At 42.1% G+C, this 17,613-nt stretch overlaps 1 protein-coding gene across 3 annotated transcripts in view; it reads right to left on the bottom strand.

Annotated features, from left to right (window-relative positions):
* The window catches only part of LOC126321049 (uncharacterized), a 125,336-nt gene that overhangs the window by 91,844 nt on the left and 15,879 nt on the right, over positions 1-17,613 (bottom strand). Inside the window, exon 3 of one of the 3 annotated variants that reach the window (XM_049994142.1) lies at positions 15,420-15,503. The exons of the other annotated variants lie outside the window; for them this stretch is intronic. Coding sequence (XP_049850099.1) covers positions 15,420-15,503 — 84 coding nt within the window. The remainder of the gene's footprint in view (positions 1-15,419; positions 15,504-17,613) is intronic. 3 annotated transcript variants of the gene reach the window in all.

The following is a 17,613-nucleotide window of genomic DNA, read 5'->3' as shown; positions in this document are numbered from 1 at the left end:
CAACTGTCAGTCTTGGGCCCGGACATGCTTGTTGTGTCAACAGAACAAAGTTTCCAGGCACACTTCCCCATCCCTTGGCTGTTTTGCCCAACCGCCAGGCCGGTTTCATCATGTTCATGTGGACCTCGTAGGACCTTTGCCCCCCTCCGAGGGTTTCCGTTACTTGTTTACAGCCATTGACAGGATGACTCGGTGGGCTGAGGCCGTGCCTATTCCAAACATTACCTCTGAGACAATAAGCCGAGCATTCTTAGATTCGTGGATCTCTAGATTTGGCTCACCTGTTTACCTCACTACTGACCAGGGACGGCAATTTGAGTCTTCAGTTTTCTCCGATTTATGTAAAATGTGTGGTATTGTCAATATTCATACTTCTGCATACCACCCCCAAAGCAATGGGCTTGTCGAGCGATGGCATCGTACCTTAAAGTCTGCCTTGCATTGTCATGACTCACTATGGACAGAAGCACTGCCCTTGGTGCTTCTTGGCCTTCGTGCGACTTTCAAGGAAGATCTCAAGGGTTCCGTAGCCGAGTTTGTGTATGGCCAACCGGTGGTTTTGCCTGGAGAATTAGTCGCTCCCACCCCACTTCCTCGGCCCTCCGAACTCCCTTCACTTCTCGAGCGAGTGCGCTTGCACTGCAGCAAACTTCAGCCGCCACTTCCGGCTAGTCATACACCTCCGCGCGTGTACATACCGCGCACTCTAGACTCTTGTGGGTATGTGTTTCTCAGAGATGACTCAATCAAAGCCCCACTTCAGTCACCCTACACAGGTCCTTACAAGGTTGTCAAACGCTCCGGGAATAACATGGACCTCCTCATAAAAGACTCTGTAACCACGGTCTCACTCAACCGAGTGAAACCAGCTTTCATTGAGCCTCAGGTGGACCCCCCTGATTCGGCCCCTATCTCTTCCAGTCCTACTTCAAGTGGCCACTCATCTTCTCATACCATACATTCGGGTACTGATTCTCCACAGCGGGCTTCTTTGCCGAGCACTGCTTCTTCTCCGCTCTCATCTAATTCGAGTGGCCAAACTTTTCGAGGCTTCACTCCTCCCAGCCCTCGCAGTCGAGCTGCCAACCACTTGGATTCTACCATTGTGTCACCATCTTCGTGTGACAGCTCTTGGTCACGCCGTTCAATCCATGTGGGCTCCTCGTTGCCTTCGGCCACACTCCCTCGGCCGTCAGTTGATCACCCGAGGTTGTCGCCTGCGCAGTCCAGTGCACCTGCCACACCCCTCTCCGCAAACGCTTCTCCCTGCCATGGCTTCCCCACACCTCCCTGCCGCCCCCCCCCCCCCCCCCCCGGCTCGTACAGGTGCCACCCAAGAATTCACAACACATGTACATCCTGATGACATACATAAATTATCTGTTGTTGTTGATGGTGATAAGACGTGTGTGTTACTCTCGTGTGACAAAATTGAGGGAGGAAGTGCAGAAACTCGTGTGGTGCATCGCTTTAAATTAAGCACAAGTGCTGCGTGTGGCAATTTGCGTGCCTTTGTTAGGCCTTCTGGCAAGGTGATTCTCCCCCTGCCTGCAGACGAAGTGCTACACCTCCACTCCAGGACAGGACATCGTCTTCGGCCGCCGGCTTCGCTTGCTGATTTTGCCGTCGACGTACCGGGTTGCACCTCCCGGTCTCCTACCAGTCGACCGCTTCCGCCTGACGCTGAAGAACTGTATGTTACCTTCCTAACTTCTCACCCCCCCCCCCCTCCCCCCATTCACAGGGACGTACTCCATACTGCGCGGGGGGGGGGGGGGGGCTATGTGGCGTGCAGCGCCGTAAATATCGATATTTGTAAAGAGTGTAAGTGTGCTATCTTTGAGATGGAGAGTTTTGGGAGGATGTTTTCCGCCAACGGGAGTTAGCCTCATGGACTTGTATCTGTGTAGACGTGAAGTGCTAATAAATTGTCATATGAGAGAATACTAGTTGTTTACCTACAACTATCACCCAATTCCCTCAACTATATAACTCTGATGCTGCATACGAGTGTTACCCCACAGTAATAACACACTTGAAGCATTAAACATCCAGTTGCATCAGACCACAGCCAACCACTTATTCGGCTGCTAATAATCTCGTAGACAACTACCGCATTGTGGGATTGTGCAGCTGGCTCAGAGTCTGGGTCATTTTCTTATATGCAGGCCTATCATACATTTTTTCTCACCTAGTTTGCTGTTTAATTTACCGTATTTACTCGAATCTAAGCCGCACTCGAATCTAAGCCGCACCTGACAAATGAGACTCGAAATAAAGAGAAAAAAAAATTCCCGAATCTAAGCCCCACCTGAAATTTGAGACTCGAAATTCAAGGGGAGAGAAAAGTTTTAGGCCGCACCACCAAATCGAAACAAAGTTGGTCCATTGTAATATGAGACTCAATTTAGGTCGAATGAATGACGATACAGCTACAGTAGTTCGGTTCGAGTCGTAAGCTTAGCAGTTAAGCTTTACCATGTAGCCATTGCTACGCGTCAGGCGCTCCGTCCGTATTTATACGGGTACCCTTCATTTTTCACGTGCTGTGTCTGGTTTGAATCGATTGCTTATTTTGCTTTGATCTGATAAGTGCCGTTTTCTTTGTTATAGGTGTTTACGTCACTCTAAGCTGAAGATGCATTACTGTACTGTCATGCATTGTTTGTCGCATTCTGATAGTGCGTCTATTTACGGCCTGTCGCCGCTCGCGGCATGGCTTGCTTTTGTGCGCGCTACCGCCGCGTACAACAAAAAAAAAAAGAAAGAGGAATCATCTCATTAGCGAAACAATGGCAAGAGACTGCTATTTGTTGTTACTTACACTGCTGCTTTCTTTGATAATGATCAACAAGAACCAAATAATAGACTGCGTATGATAGAACATGTTCTGAACGAGAGTTGGGCGAAAATTTTTCTCCGTTTGAAAATCTTTGCGGCCCCTTCTTTAGTACATCAAATTGTGCACAGAAATTAGAGTCATCTTAGATTTAAAAATCGATTCAGTTGCCGTGCTTCATTTCTGACTGTATCACTATTAGGCATAAGAATAATACGAATATAAACATGACATGATATGTATATTCTTCCGCGTTTGCTGTTGTCTCAATCAAGTTTCGTAGTTTATTAGGCAGACATGATTTAAATGAGATAGCAGCAAACACGAAAGAATATATGGCAAAATGTTTATATTCGTATCATTATTATGGTGAAGAGAATACTGCATTTGATTCACATTTCATCAGGTTCCTATTAACAACCACCTCTTCTCACAGGTAGGAAAAATTCAGAACGTAGAGTTGTCCATAGTGACAAACACCCCAAACACTTTTGCCAGTCGGATTTTCGTGGTACATTGAAATTCTGCTACATACGAAGAGGAACAATACGGAATTTGTATTTACTTCGTTGGATAATTTATGAAAATTCAATGGTCGAAACTCGGGGCGGAGAAAAAAAGCTCGTCTTCCACCTTTTTTTTAAATTTGTTTACCGACGCAGAGGTTTTGGCGCCAGTATTTATCTTTGTGCCTACAAAGCATGCCTGTGTAGCGCTACATATATTCGAGGCAGAAGTTAGTTGTGGGGGCACCTACCAACATTTTTCAGAACTTCGGCTTGCTTCATACTCGATTCTAAGCCGCAGGCGGTTTTTTGGATTACAAAAACCGGAAAAAAGTACGGCTTAGATTCGAGTAAATACGGTATATCACTGCTGCTCATTTGGACATATGACAGCACAACTTCGCAGTGCATTAGCTGAAGCAATAATTGGCATGGGCTTGCAGTTTTAGAGCAACAACAGAATGGTAAAAGACAATGTTTTTGTGGTTGGTGCACTTTATACACAGGTGTGCCTGCTTGGGGGTTAAAATTGCCGTATCATGCAACAAATGTCACATTAGTTTGTAATGTACTACAAACTTAAATATACAAATGATTAACATTTCAGTGGAACTGCAGAAAATAGGTAAGAGCAACACAATTTATATTCAGTACATAAGGAAAGATTTTCTCATTCAGAATTCACATTTGTTAAGCCTTGTGTAAGAACGAGGAAGCATCAACTGGCGAGACCCAGGATTTGACAGCGCCAGATTTGTGATATACTGAGTCTCCTGTTTATGGTTTTATGGTATTTCTGCTTGGGTTGGCTGAGATCCCATGATTCTCTTCCAAATATGGAATTACTGGGTTATGGTTGGCCACAACAACACCATGCAGGATCTCATCCCCACAAGAGGCCAGTAAATAATTCAATCAGCAGTGAAGTATTTTACACCCACATCTCATACCTTAAGTCAGGAAATGGGTTTGTTTGCCGCAAGAAAAGTATCCATGTGAACATCTGGAGTATCACGAACTGTCAGTATGCAACCATTGCTGTAGCTTCTTTTGATGCAGTAACAGAGAGATTAGCACCCATCTGTGGTGTGTCCACTGAGAACATTCAGCATATGAATGGGAACATATGATCTTTTCAGAGGAGTCTTGCTTCTACGTACAGCATCATGTGTGTAGGCCCCAAGGGAAATAAAAACTGTCAGAATGCATTCATCATTGTTATATGGGCCCAGCACCTGGGCATATGGTGTGGAATACCTTGGGTACACGACACAGTCACCTCAAGCTTAAACAGATAGTAATTTGGACAGAGGGTGTTACATTTCTGAACTGTTAAGGCTGGTGACTCAGCCCTATCTTTAAGGTCTCCATGACATTAGCTTTCAAAAAGATACTGCAAGAGTGCATGTTGTCTGTGCTGTCCTGACCTATCTTGATATGGAGTGTGTTCAACTGTTTCCCTACAACAACATTCTCCTGATCTCAAACCCAATGAAAATTTCTGGTGATAGGTCTGCTGAAGACTGGCATTCAGCCACCCACCAGCTACTATGATAGATTAACTCTGGCATAAAGTTGTAGCAGCATGGAATATTGTACAGTACCTACATCTGTCATCAAAGCTCAATTGGACTCAGTGCCCTACTGGATTAGAACCTTTGTTTTTGCTGTAGGTGACAGTTTTGTGTTGAAAATTTTGCATCGAGCATATCCCCAAATCACCTAAATTAATCATGTACACATTAACTAGTAAAATTTTGTTATTATCAATCTTTCTTGGTCTTACAATTTTAAAGGCCAGAACGGTACTTTAGTAGCGAAATATCCACACAGGGTGATACTGATGTTTTTGTGAAATAATAGATATACAGGGTGTCCCACTCAAACCTCCCTGATTTCAAAGACCCTGGGAGAAAAAGAGAGAGAGAGATTAGTGATGCGATGTTGCAATGTAGGAATATCATCCTCTTTGGTCGCATACACGTGGTCTTTCATGAAACCCCACATGAAGAAATCAAGCGACATAATGTCAGGTGAACTTGGTGACCAGGCAATGGGTTCTCCGCATCCAACCCAACAACTGGGAAATTTTCTAACCAGTAACTTGTGAACAGCCACTGACCAATGCGGCAGAGCTCCATCTTGTTGAAAATGATGTTGGGTTGCAAGTCTTGTATTTGAGGGTGCACAAACTGCTCCAACATGTCAAGATACACTGAGCCATTTACTGTTTGTTCCACAAAGAAGAACGGTCTAACAATCCTGTTGTGCGTTAGCCCACACCAGATGTTTAGTTTAGGGCTACCATGAACATGTTCAATGACAATGTGCGGATTTTGCAAATCCCAAATCCAAACATTATGCCTATTAACCCATCCTGATAGATGAAAGATTGCCTCATCTGAGAATAAACATATTTCCAGGAAGCTGGCATCCACATCAATATTCTGCAGCATATCTGCAGCAAATTGTTTGCGTTGTCTGTCGTTTGGTGTCAGAGGTTGCAGAATTTGCACTTTGTAAGCACACATACAAAGATGCTGGTGAACCACACAATGCAATGTTGATTGAGGTATGTCAAGTTGCCTAGATGCTTGACAAATTGACTTACATGGGCTTCTGAGAAACGTTTGTCTGATGTTCTCCACTGTCTCTTCTGAAACTCCATAATGTGCACCACCAGAATGTGTCAGAACACTTCTGGTTGCCAGAAACATCCTATACCATTCCTTACTTGTTTTCACATCAGGTGGATCACATTCATACACACGATCATAATTTCTTTGCACAATACTCGGCTATTTTGTTTCTGCATGCCACACTACTGCTTGCGCGCACTGCTGTGGAGTCGACATTTTCACCCCATGCGACCGTGCTGCACTCTGGCGACAAATCTTGGCACTTCTGACGGGGGAATGTAAATTCTGTGAGATGCTCTACAATGTGGTGCATCTTTTATTGTTGTGTCTGCTGTGGTTTTTCTCTCCTGTGTCCTTGAAATCAGGGAGGTTTGAGTGGGACACCCTGCATTTCCGTGACACAAATAAACATTATTTTACCCTGGTCAAAAAGGATTTTGAACTATCTGTAGCCAATCTGCCAGAATTTAAATTAATAATCATTAACAAATATAGAGCACCAAGTGACATCTTGTCCATTTTAATGAACAAATTAGAAGTTCTGCCAAACAGGCCTGCCCACTATTGTAGATATAAAGACAGCTTTGTGGTGACTTCAAGACAATTTTTTACAAAAGAACTGTAATGCTTGCAATACTTGTATAAACAGGACAAAAGCATTCAATCAATCCCCACAATATGCTGCCCAATAAGGTCAACAACAGATGAAAATTCTATCATTTATCAAATATTTACCTGAAATACAAACTATGCCTCACTGTCATTGTACTTAGTGTGGGATACTCTGATCATGAGGTACAGGGAATATGTGTAAGAGAGAGAGAAAATCAGTAAAAGTTGCAAAAAAATAACTAAACAAGATATTAGAACAGTTAATGTCTCAATAGTTAGGAAAAACTGGTAAAACATTATCACTGAGAAAAATGTCAGTAGTATATACATGTCTCTCCAAAATATCCTCTTTTACTATTTTAACATAGCTTTCCCTCTACAATCCAAAATGTTACAGTAGATATTAAGAACAAAGTAGAATAGCTGAGAATAGGCATTAAAATTACAAGTGAGATGAACAGATTTATGCAATTCTGTTGTACAAAATATAAAGTTTCCCTAGAATTTAATGACTATTTTAAAATCTAAACAAAGGTCCACAGCAGAGTGACATTGCATCAAAAATTATGTACAATGATAATCAGATAGGAATTTATCACACAAAATGGAAGGTTATCAAAAGAAATGTTTGTAATGTACTGTCTAAAGAAAAACATATCTTTACCATTTGAAGAAGATGATGTGACAAAATTAGTTGTGAAAAAATTCCATTAATACTTCACATCACTAGCTGAAGACCTTATTCATGGCTATAAACAACCAATAACAAATATCTTCAAGAAGTAAGTGATTACAGATGCTCCTGAGTATGTGTACAGAGCAAATCCTCGTGAACGTATAAATAAAATAAAAGCATTATGTATGGTAATAAAACTGCAAGTGACATTGATGAAGTATCAGACTTCATACTAAAATTATGCATTTAGCGCATAGTAATACCGTACCTAAAACTATTGATCTTCTCAACACAAACTGGCATTTTTCTGAAAGTTGTCAAGATAGCGAAAGTCTCACCACTACTGAATAAAGGTTCTACTGATATAGACACCAACTACTACCTTATATCTCAGTTATTTACTATACAAGTGTGTTAGCAAAACAGTTTGTCCATGACAGAATGATAAATTTTATAAATAAACATTAACCTCTTACTACTAAACTGCAGTATTCAGAAATTCTACATATATCTCCCCCCTCCCCCCCCCCGCCCCCACCCCCCCAAAAAAGTCTTTAGCTTATGGTTTACAATCCCTCAATGAACATGAACTCACTGCAGAAATTTTTCTAGACCTTTTGAAAGTCTTTGCTCTCTTGGATCATAAACTCCTGCCTGAAAAATTACAAGGATGAGGCACAAGAGGAGTAGCAAACAATTTGTTATGTTCATGTCTACCAAATTGCAGGCAGAAGGTATCAATTGAGTGTAATGTACAGAATAAGATCAAAAACTGCATTTTCTTTTCTGATCAATTACCATTAAAAATATGGACATCCTCAAGGCTGGTTCCTGGGTCCATTACTCCATCTGATTTATAAGGATGACCTAGGCCCCAAAAGTCTGTTCTACAATATGGGCAAAATAAAATCGACCCAAAAAATGTGTGTGGGACTGATGCAGAACTGAGCCTTGTTAATGAACAGGAGAACTGCCCAACATGGAAAATGCAGAAACCATGATTTCAGTAATCCAACTGGTTGCTGTCACATGCCTGCACCCGCTCATTTTCTGTGTGCTCTGTGCTGAGTACTTTGCTATGTCATTACACTAAAGTGAGTGAGAGGAGCAGACATGTTTAGTGACCAGTTGAATGCAACACAAAATAATACTAATGATAAAAAAAAACTGTGTGTTCATTGCTGAGCATTATGTAAAGGATAATTTTTGGAAAACATACAAAGTTGTTTAACAAGAGTTAAGGGAAGGTTTACTATATTCTGGTTCAAAAAAATCGATATTTTTTAAATAGCATTTTTCGATCCATAAAAGTGTTTATAATCCACCCCTGAAACGGTTTTCTGGATATGGAATGGAAATGCTTGTTATTCACAGTTGAACAAAAGTATGCACCTGTCTGAAATCGACTTTTTCATGCACTGGTTTGTTTTTGGGGAATTTCGACTTTGTAGCCATGAAAAATTATGCTTGCCCATTACTAAACCTGACTCGAATAATCGCTAGATGGTGGTGCGTGTCTACTTCATTTACTGACCATTGGTAAATATTGCAATATAGATTCCTACGTAAGATTCGCTTCTTGGATCAGTTTATTCTGTAAACAAGCACACATGTGACAGGTGTGATGAAAATGCTGTAAAACCCGGGACAGATCGTCGTTCGATTGAGAGGCCAAGGAAATTCAAAGGGAACCAGCACACAGCTGAGCATGAGACTACATTCGTGAGCACATCCACGAAAAAGCTAAAATTCACTGACTACGATGGCATTGAGATTGACCCTGGATTTTCCTATGTGATGCTGGACTGTTTGGCAGCCTTCAACTTTTTATCAACAATATTAAAGTGCAAGACCTGCAACGATGATGTCAAATTCACCTGGACCAGTGAACGGGGCCTTGGTTTCAAACTGACTTCTTGATGCAAGTGTCCCGTACGCCATGTCAAATTATCTCCGACAGTAAACCAGTTGTATGATATTAATCGTCACCTTATGTTCTTTATGCATCTGTTAGGACAAGGTATGTGCGTATGTGCGGCATGAACTTGTTTTTTGGGCTCATGGATGTGTCAGTTGGCTTCTCTACTACTCTGTACTACAATTACCTGGAAAATGTGTATGTTGCTGCATAGGCTGTATTTAGGGTCATTCGGATGAGAACAGTATCTGAGGAAGTTGAAATAAACAGACAGACGGGTCAGGAATGAATGCATTTATCAGTCTCAGGCAATGGATCGTGGAAGAAGTGCAACTTTTCCTCATTGTTTGGAATAACTTCGCTATTCGGCAAATATTTCAAGAAAGTATTAGATTGTCAAGACATCATTCTGTCAGAGTTGTTGTGATAACACAGCATCACTAGATCTCGCAAAGTATGAAAAATGGTACGAGTCTCACGAAGAACAATGCAGCGTGAATCATTCTGGAAGTGTGAGCAAAATGGAGGTCGACGCCATGAAGGAGATGTTTTGTCATTCAGAAAAGTTATTCGGCATGAAGTACGTACTACACTCCTGGAAATTGAAATAAGAACACCGTGAATTCATTGTCCCAGGAAGGGGAAACTTTATTGACACATTCCTGGGGTCAGATACATCACATGATCACACTGACAGAACCACAGGCACATAGACACAGGCAACAGAGCATGCACAATGTCAGCACTAGTACAGTGCAGCAATGCAGGCTGCTATTCTCCCATGGAGACAATTGTAGAGATGCTGGATGTAGTCCTGTGGAACAGCTTGCCATGCCATTTCCACCTGGCGCCTCAGTTGGACCAGCGTTCGTGCTGGACGTGCAGACCGCGTGAGACGACGCTTCATCCAGTCCCAAACATGCTCAATGGGGGACAGTTCCGGAGATCTTGCTGGCCAGGGTAGTTGACTTACACCTTCTAGAGCACGTTGGGTGGCACGGGATACATGCGGACATGCATTGTCCTGTTGGAACAGCAAGTTCCCTTGCCAGTCTAGGAATGGTAGAACGATGGGTTCGATGACGGTTTGGATGTACCGTGCACTATTCAGTGTCCCCTCGACGATCACCAGAGGTGTACGGCCAGTGTAGGAGATCGCTCCCCACACCATGATGCCGGGTGTTGGCCCTGTGTGCCTCGGTCGTATGCAGTCCTGATTGTGGCGCTCACCTGCACGGCGCCAAACGTGCATACGACCATCATTGGCAGCAAGGCAGAAGCGACTCTCATCGCTGAAGACGACACGTCTCCATTCGTCCCTCCATTCACGCCTGTCGCGACACCACTGGAGGCGGGCTGCACGATGTTGGGGCGTGAGCGGAAGACGGCCTAACGGTGTGCAGGACCGTAGCCCAGCTTCATGGAGACAGTTGCGAATGGTCCTCGCCGATACTCCAGGAGCAACAGTGTCCCTAATTTGCTGGGAAGTGGCGGTGCGGTCCCCTACGGCACTGCGTAGGATCCTACGGTCTTGGTGTGCATCCGTGTGTCGCTGCGGTCCGGTCCCAGGTCGATGGGCACGTGAACCTTCCGCCGACCACTGGCGACAACATTGATGTACTGTGGAGACCTCATGCCCCACGTGTTGAGCAATTCGGCGGTACGTCCACCCGGCCTCCCGCATGCCCACTATACGTCCTCGCTCAAAGTCCGTCAACTGCACATACGGTTCACGTCCACGCTGTCGCGGCATGCTACCAGTGTTAAAGACTGCGATGGAACTCCGTATGCCATGGCAAACTGGCTGACACTGACGGCGACGGTGCATAAATGCTGCGCAGCTAGCGCCATTCGACGGCCAACACCACGGTTCCTGGTGTGTCCGCTGTGCCGTGCGTGTGATCATTGCTTGTACAGCCCTCTCGCAGTGTCCGGAGGAAGTATGGTGGGTCTGACACACCGGTGTCAATGTGTTCTTTTTTCCATTTCCAGGAGTGTATATTGGGGACGGTGATACAAAAACTTTCAAAGGCCTTGTGTGGTGGGCTACATTGAAATTTTGTTTCATTCTGACGGCACTTTTGCCTTTACTGTTTGACATTTCCAGTCGAAAAAATTCCAGTTTGTAGAGGAAATATCAATAAACATTTTGACCACATTTGATATTGATATCTATAACACATCCCAAGAAAACAATTCTCAAAGAACATGCTTTTTTGGGCCAAAGATAGTAAACCTCCCCTTAATATTGGAAGTGTTTTGGCAAAACCCCAGCAAAATTTACAACACAAAATTTAGTGCTAAAACTAAATGAAACAGGCTCTGTTCTGAGTACAAAACCATAACCATCCAAAAGGAATTTGACCACCAGAAAACATTATTCTGGGCCAGTTTTATCCTGCCCACCCTGCATTTGCTAATGATAATAGCCTTCCTAACATTTAGCATAGAATGTTTGCAGCTAAGCAGTAAACTTTATGTTAATATTTTCAGAATGGCTCATCACAAAGAAACTAATTATATCAATTTTAACTTATTAATGTGACCAAAAATATATCCAAATAAGATTTAAAAAAAACTGAAGTTGTTAATGTTACAATTTTTTTAGATTTATGGGTTAGCAGGACATGAAATGGGATACACTTGCAAGGAACCTGCAAAAGAAATTTTCAGTGCTGTAGTATGATCTGAGGGTGTTAAAAGCTGCAACAAGTAAAGAAACAGTTGTACATGTGTACTACACACAATTCAATTCACTGGTTTGCTATGGAAGCATGGGAATTTTTTCTGAGATCATAAACATATTTACAATGAAACAAAGAAACTTGAGGGCAATTTATAGCGTTAAAAATGGAGCCTTGTAAACATCATTTACTGAGTTTGGTGCTTTAAGTTTTCTACGTTTATCTGTCTTTGAAAGAATGATATTTACTCAGAACAACTTCATGAACTGGCAGATCAGTGTAGAAAAAAATACATTTATTTTCATTCTTTGTTATACTGTATATTATGTTATATTGACATGCCCGGTAGTACTTTATAACCAGTACAGTATGATAAATCTGGGTGAGTAAATATACAACTCAAGAAATCAGTATGACTAGAAAGGAATATTGAACTTGCTCTCTCCGAAAATGTGTCCAGATTCTAAGACACTGCATTTCCTTGTTTAGTATTATTGTTAAGTTTGACACTAATGTCAATCATCTAGAACTCTACTGAGGTAGTCCAGCATCCCTGGTAACACTAACAAAGCTGCCACATGATACACATGCTACTAGCAAAAGAAGCTTAAGATCAACAACAATTGCAGATATGTTTATCTGCTACTTTGCACTTACATTGCCAGGGGAAACAATTTCAGCTTATATTTAAAATTTGGTTTATTACCTGTCAAAGTGACAGAACTATGGAAATCACTACTACTAATTATGATGGGTGTGTATGATCTGATTCATTACATAATATGAGAAGTAGTCTAAGTTCTAACTATCATTTTGAAAAAAATGAAATTATATAATCCATTTTCTGTTTGTTTGCAAGTACATGTCTGCTGTCCTGGTACATATTGCAACACTCATGCCACTGTATTGTAGCATGCTGCTATAGGTGCCAAAACAAAATGGTTTAACACAATGAAATAAAGAAGATGGCCTGCAGCATTTTGTTTTTGCTCATGTAGTGGCATGCTATGGTGTGTGGGTTTCAACTGTTTTGAGAACCATAGACATGAACCTGCAAACATTTTATCCCATTCCATGACTAGTTCTCATGTGCTACATCAGTTGTTTGTGTTTTCCTATTAGTTGTAGAGAAATAAATAGAGTACCAATACATTTTTAGACAACATGAAGCACATAATGTGAGAATGACAGATTATTTCTCTATAATAATAAAGAACAAAGGAAAATATTTGATGTATTTGTAACTAAATTGGAAGCTACTGGAACTTTACAATTTAGTGTTACCTCTACACAAAGTAAAACTGACAAGAATTACAAATGAAAAGGAAAACAATGATTTCACCACTGGTATACTTATTCATTACTTTCATGAACTGTAGGTAATGGAACTAACCACTGATGCTGAGCTGTGCGCGGCTTGTGTTTGTGCCATTTATTATTTGAAATCTTGTCTTTCGGTACTGCCATCCCATTTCTTATTCATTTTACTGGTGTCACTAAGTTGCTGACTTGCCTGCCCATGAGTGTCAGCAACTGCACTTATCGATAAGAGCACTTTCGTACTAACTTTGGAGTGACCACTAGTATTTCTGAGTCGTCATGTGTCGGGAGCTGAGTGGGGATGGAGCAGCAGTGAGGTCTGGACAGCCCTGACTTGCCTGACCGTTGCCAATGCAAATGACTTGAGTGAGGATGACCTCGGTTGGTTGTTTGGTTGGTCATCTCATCAGACCATGCGTATTTGGTCGCCGATCACTTCAGGGTTCTCTGTGTGTGTTGACTTGTGATTTGTCCTTGTTGTTTCACAGCAACTGTTTTAGTATTGTCCGAGTTGTTTGTGGAAGTGTTTTCACACAACCATGAGTAGCTTGAGTGGTTTTGCCTGAGCAGTTATTTTAATGCTGTCTGTGTGCTGGATTGAGTCGGCTGGTTGGGACAGAGCAGCGAGGAAGTCTCCGTGGCACAAGTTCAGGCCAGGCCTACTCGCGGCGCGCATGCGCATTTGGATTGTGAGGCACTAGCTGTGAGAGCGACGAAGTTCGTTCCCCACCGAACCTGGAGACTGAAGTTGAGTGAGCAGTTAACCTGTTATGAAACCTCAACTGCAGTGACATCTGTTCGTTCACTGTCGGTTGTTGCTTCCTGGGCTGTTCCGGCTAGCAGCAATGTATGATGTGTTGGAGTCGGCAAAATTTTGCAGCTGTCTTCCTGTGTGGTCTTTAACTTTTAAATTGGTTGTTACTTATCAGTGAAGTGAACCAGCAGTATTTTCTGCCTTGTGGCCATTAACGCCCCAGTTACCTGCCCTGGTCATTAGCATAGATTTCCGGCAGTGTGTTTTTCCTTGCTGTGTTGATGCTGTCCGGCACAGCATGTAGATTGATAGCCTTTTAGTTGTTTGTTCATTTTTTTCCCCCTTAAAAGTGGTTATTGTGCCTTGGCTATTTTTAGATGCCAATTTTGAACATGTAGTGGAGTATCTTTGTCCTTGGCAGATATTTTCCGTTGTCGTACTGTTGGTCGCACAGAAGGGAATTGATTAGGTTGTTGGTTGGTCCATCAGCTGTCCCTAGGTCAGGTTGCCATCCAATTATTGAACCTTACACTTGACTGTCTGTCTCACCCAAACTTATGTTAGAGTTACCTCCTCAGACCGACCCTTGGAACACTTCTGAGTACCACTGTTCTGTTGGTTTTAGATTGTGATTTTCATTTTAGTCTGATGTGCTGTGTGAGGCCTTCATCCATCTATTAATTAAGCTTGTTTTAATTTTAAAATAAGGCCTTTAGCTGACTTAAACTAAAACTGAAGATTGATTTGTTTAAAAACTAAATTTTGAAAGTTTGTTCTATCTGAAATTCTTGTTATCCAGGCCTTAAGCCCTCAGTTGTTCAATGTTCAGTGTGTGGTCTTCAGCTGAGCTTTTACGTGAATTATTTTTAAGATAAGGCCTTCAGCTGACTTAAATTAAAGCTGAAGAATGATTTGTTTAAAAACCAACTTTTGAAAGTCTGTTCTATCTGAAATTCTTGTTATCCAGGCCTTAAGCACTCAGTTGTTCAATATCCAGTGTGTGGTTTTCAGCCAAGTTTTTACATGAAATATTTTTAAGACAAGGCCTGCAGCCATCTTAAATTAAAATTCTGAAAATTGATTAGTTTAAAACTATTTTTTTTTAAATTTACTCTATCTGAAATTCTTGTTATCTAGGTCCTAAGACCCGAGTTGTTCGATGTCTTGTGTGTGATTTTCAGCCGAGTATTTACGTGAAATATTTTTTTCTTTTTTTGTAATTTTTATAACTTGTGTTCAGGCCTCCAGCCATTCTTGTTTTTGGTGTGGTTTTGGGCCTTCATCCCAGGAGGTATTGCAAGTTTTCTTAACTAGGCCTTCAGCCGTATTATTTTAATTTGATCTTTTTAAGGAAATGTGTAATTACGTGGTTCTTAGGAAAATATGGCCCTCTCCACAACCATAACCTGATCCGCTCTATCCTGCGAAACCAGATTTCAGATGCATTCATCTTTAATGCAATTTGACTTACGGAATAAAAAGTGACATCTGTTTTTTGCGAGTGTTGGCCATTGTCAAAGGCAGCCACGTCTTCAATGGAATGTTTTTTTAGTTCCTGTTTTAAAAGAAAAATTATGGTCCACATTTACTGGTCAACGAACAATTGTACACCAAGAACTGAAAAAGTACAAGTCATAAACTGCATTAAAGCTTTAGTTAGGAAAATAGCCAAACAATTAATTAATTACAATACTGGCCATTAAAATTGCTACACCACGAAGATGACGTGCTACAGACGCAAAATTTAACCGATAGGAAGAAGATGCTTTGATATGCAAATAATTAGCTTTTCAGAGCATTCACACAAGGTTGGCATTGGTGACGACACCTACAATGTGCTGACATGAGGAAAGTTTCCAACCGATTTCTCATACACAAACAGTAGTTGACTGGCGTTGTCTGGTGAAACATTTTTGTGATGCCTCGTGTAAGAAGGAGAAATGCGTACCATCATGTTTCCGACTTTGATAAAGGTCAGATTGTAGCTTATTGCGATTACGGTTTATCGTATCGCGACATTGCTGCTCGCGCTGGTCGAGATCCAATTACTGTTAGCAGAATATGGAATTGGTGGGTTCAGGAGGGTAATACGGAGCACTGTGCTGGATCCCAAAGGCCTCGTATCACTAGCAGTCGAGATGACAGGCATCTTATCCTCAAGGCTGTAACGGATCGTGCAGCCACATCTCGATCCCTGAGTCAACAGATGGGGACGTTTGCAAGACAACAACCATCTGCACGAACAGTTCAACTATGTTTGCAGCAGCATGGACTATCAGCTTGGAGACCATGGTTGTGGTTACCCTTGATGCTGCATCACAGACACCGCATGATGCAGGTCCTGTACAGGCCTTTCTGGATACAGAAAATGTTTGAGTGCTGCCCTGGCCAGCACTTTCTCCAGATCCCTCACCAATTGAAAATGTCTGGTCAATGGTGGCAGAGCAACTGGCTCATCAGAATACGCCAGTCACTACTCTTGTAAATTGTGGTATCGTGTTGAAGCTGCATGGGCAGCTGTACCTGTGCAAGCTCTGTTTGACTCAATACCAGGCATATCAAGGCCGTTAAGCCAGAGGTGGTTGTTCTGGGTACTGATTTCTCAGGATCTATGCAACCAAATTGCATGAAAATGTAATCACATGTCAGTTGTAGTATAATATATTTGTCCAATGAATACCCGTTTATCATCTGCATGTCTTCTTGCTGTAGCAATTTGAATGTCCAGTAGTGTAATTTATAGGAAACTGTAAGAAATTCTGAAATAATGATTTTCTCTAATTTTTTACCTTACTATTCTGCTACATAAGGTTAATGAGAATGGTTTTACAGTTTGGACTCATTGTAACACTGCTGTTGACAAACATGGAAAGGGAGTACGGACATGAGTGGAAACCTACTGACTTCTCGCAAGACCAAAAGAAATTACATGCACATGTAAAGGCTGCCACTGGCACTAAAGTTAGTGTTCAGACTAAGACTGGATCCATGTTTTGATTCTTGAGAAGTTGCAGTTCATTACCATATTACCGTCTCTAAGCATCACCCTCCCTCCCTCCCTTCCCCTCCCCTTACACAGCCACAAAAAGAGAGAAAGAGAGAGAGAGAGAGAGAGAGAGAGAGAGAGAGAGAGAGAGAGAGAGAGAGAGAGAGGGAGAGAGAGGGTGGAGGAGGAGGAGGAGGAGACGAAGAAGAAGGAACTTGCCACAGATCCCTAGGATTTTAATGAAAACAACAATAAAATATATAAACTGTTTCACTATAATAATATAACAATGAAAATAATCAATTATTGGCAATATAATGTAAATGGATGGATAAAAATATCTTCTTATCAAGCAGTGGCATGGGAACACACTCACAAATAGGGGAAGGAAGAGGGGTGAGGGAAAAGGACAGGAGAGGTCTTGGAAAAGGGGTACAGTTCAGAAACGTCACCCAGAACCCTGAGTCAGGAGAGACTTACTGGACGGGATGGTCTCAACCTACAGTAACCTATTGTCCCCACATTCTCTACCCAACATTTTCCGCCCCTTTGTCCTATAACCTCCTCCAAATTCATGTCCCCTCACCCTCAATGTGTGCTGCTCTCTGCATATGCAACCACCAGTCTTTTCCTCTGTCTGTCCCTCTCCATTTCCAGTCCCCCTCCCCGCTTTCTCCCA

Source organism: Schistocerca gregaria, chromosome 2, assembly GCF_023897955.1.
Source record: "Schistocerca gregaria isolate iqSchGreg1 chromosome 2, iqSchGreg1.2, whole genome shotgun sequence".
Classification (NCBI taxonomy): Eukaryota; Metazoa; Arthropoda; class Insecta; order Orthoptera; family Acrididae; genus Schistocerca; species Schistocerca gregaria.
Note: the sequence above shows the minus strand (reverse complement) of the source record. Positions and strands in the feature narration are given on the sequence as shown.